Genomic DNA, 2,638 nt, shown 5'->3' with positions numbered 1-2,638 from the left:
TTGGTAATACAGTATTTATTAATAATTAAATCAATGTTCTAATAAAAGAATAAATCCAGATATAAAATGGCACTTTTTTAAAAAAAGAAAATACTTTTAATACAAAAACCATTAAAACTCAATAAAGAGAAGTATATAAATTTATTAATAATTATTTTTCTTAATTTTTTAAATAAATACAAATTGAAAATAGAAACTTACAATAGAAGAATGGAACTTAGTTTTAGAAATAATTGAAAAATATGAATGAACATTTGTATAGTCTTATTATCTTTAATGGAAATGAAGAAATAGGAAGAATAACAATTAAAAAAGAACAATTTGTTTATGGAAGAAATGAAGTTGAATTTCTAAGAAAATATATTTGGATTAGTAGACAACATTTTCAAATAGAAATTAAAGGAGAAAAAGAGAAAAAAGAATATGTGTTAACAGTAAAAACAAATGTAATTACATTTCATAATAATAAACAAATAAAAAGAGATATAGAGATATTCATCAATTCATTAGATATTATTTCTATTCCAATTCCAAAGACATCAATAAGACAAAACATTCTCTTTATTTCAAAAGAATTCGAAGAAAAAGAAATGTGTTGTTGTTTTTATACAAAATATCAAATTATAAAATTTATTGGAAGTGGCTCTTTTGGAAAAGTATTTCAAATTAAAAGAAAGAGTAATAATAAAATAAATGCAGTAAAAATAATTGATATAACTCAGAAAAAGAAGTCTGAAATTGCACAACGAGAAAGTGAAGTACTTGAACAAATTCATCACCAAAATATTATAAAAAAATATGAAACAATACAATCACAAAGATTTATGTATATTATTATGGAGTATATTGAAGGATTAACTTTAGAACAATACCTTCAATTAAAACAACATCACATTTTTAATGAAAATGAAATTAAAATAATTATTAGACAAGTATTTAATGCAATTAACTATCTTCATTCTAATAAAATAATACATAGAGATTTAAAACTTGAAAATATAATGATTCGTGGTAAAACTAATGAAGAATATAATAAACTTAATATCGTTGTAATGGACTTTGGATTAGGAAAAATATTAGAAACAAAAGAATATACTCTAACTAAGTGTGGAACAAGTAATTACACTTCTCCACAAATACTTCAAAGTGGACCTTATGATGGATTTAAAACAGACATTTGGTGTTGTGGGGTAATGTTATTTTATATGTCAATTGGAATGTTCCCTTTTAATCAAGAAGGAGTAAATTCATCATTAATATTGAGGGTTAATATTAGAAATGGTAAAATTTGTCATCAAAAAGAGTTTAATATGATTTCATTAGAATTACAAGACCTCATTAAAAACATGTTAATGGTTGATGAACAAAAAAGATTTACAATTCAACAATGTTTAAGTCATGAATTTGTTTCTCTCAAACATCAAAAAACTTAATTTGAAATTAAACCTTCTTGATTTAAATTCATAATACAATTGATAAACATAAAAATGAATTACTTATCAATTGATTTTTGAAGAAAGCCAATCAAGACCTTCATAAAGACCATCTCCATTGATTGCACAAGATGACTGACAATACCATTCTCTTCCTTTAATTTGGTTTAATCCTAACTGGTTGGTAATATCAGCCACATTTTTGTCTTGAAGTAAATCATATTTATTTATATATATTAATAAAGGAATTCCTTCTAATTCTTTAAATTTAAGTATTTGATTAAGAAGGTTTTTTGCTTGTACTAATTGGTCTTTGGTATTAGTTGAATCAATAACAAATATAATTCCATCAGAATAGGTATAGTAGTCTTTCCATAAAGGTTTGGTTTTATCTTTTTCTTTAACTTCCCAAAGGCTAAAACAAATATCATTATATTCAAATGATTCAACCCCAAACCCAATGGTTGGGATATTCATAGCAAACTTACCTAACAATAGTTTATAACGAATAGAAGTTTTACCTGAACCATCTAATCCAGTAACAATTATGCTTCTGTTTTTTATTCTTCCAAAAAGTTTTGACAACCAGGCAGCCATTCAACAGATGAGACTTTTGATTATAATTGATTTTTTTAAGCATGGTACATCACTATCCCTTCAGAATATAATTTCTGGAAAATATATTTTTTTTCAAAACTTTCCTTCTGATATGACCTTGCATAAGTTTTTGTCAAAAAAAAAACAAAATTTAAGAAAAGAAAATTTGTTTTTCCATTTTATTTAGAAAATGAAAATCTACAACATATCATCAATTATAAATTTTAAAAAAGAAATGGTCATTGCTTGAAGTAGTTTCATTATGTATCTTAATATGGTTACAAGACTTTCTCTCTTATTGAAATTAGTTAAAAGAAGCACAGAAATAAAACGTTTTATTTTAATCACATAATAAAATCATCAATTCAAGTGGAAGCTTTTTCCAATGGCTTTGACTTTTCCTTAAAGATGTAACAAAGAAAATGACGTAGGTTAGGATAGAAGTCTTGAAAAAATGGAGATTAAATAACAGAAAGAAAAGGAAGGATAATTCATCTTTTTTTCATTAAATTTTTTGAGGAAATATAACCAAAAAAATCGGGAAAAGGGTTTTTAGAGAAACTTAAAAAAAAACGAAAAAAGAACTTAGAACTTATTAAAACCAAAAA

General features: G+C 24.0%; 2 protein-coding genes across 2 annotated transcripts; one reads left to right on the top strand and one right to left on the bottom strand.

The window, feature by feature from the left end:
* Window positions 1–242: 242 nt before the first annotated feature.
* ENU1_063710 (protein kinase, putative) lies at window positions 243–1,433 on the top strand (the record flags this gene model as incomplete). The annotated part of the gene is made up of 1 exon (XM_008858214.1): window positions 243–1,433. One exon carries the CDS (start codon window positions 243–245, stop codon window positions 1,431–1,433), a length of 1,191 nt encoding a protein of 396 aa, XP_008856436.1.
* A 66-nt stretch (window positions 1,434–1,499) lies between these two features.
* On the bottom strand, window positions 1,500–2,030 carry ENU1_063700 (ADP-ribosylation factor, putative; the record flags this gene model as incomplete). Its single annotated transcript, XM_008858213.1, has 1 exon — window positions 1,500–2,030. The coding sequence occupies one exon, from the start codon at window positions 2,028–2,030 to the stop codon at window positions 1,500–1,502; it is 531 nt and encodes a 176-aa protein (XP_008856435.1).
* Window positions 2,031–2,638: the final 608 nt, after the last annotated feature.

Source organism: Entamoeba nuttalli, assembly GCF_000257125.1.
Source record: "Entamoeba nuttalli P19 unplaced genomic scaffold asmbl_3336, whole genome shotgun sequence".
In the NCBI taxonomy this organism is placed as follows: domain Eukaryota; phylum Evosea; order Mastigamoebida; family Endamoebidae; genus Entamoeba; species Entamoeba nuttalli.
Note: the sequence above shows the minus strand (reverse complement) of the source record. Positions and strands in the feature narration are given on the sequence as shown.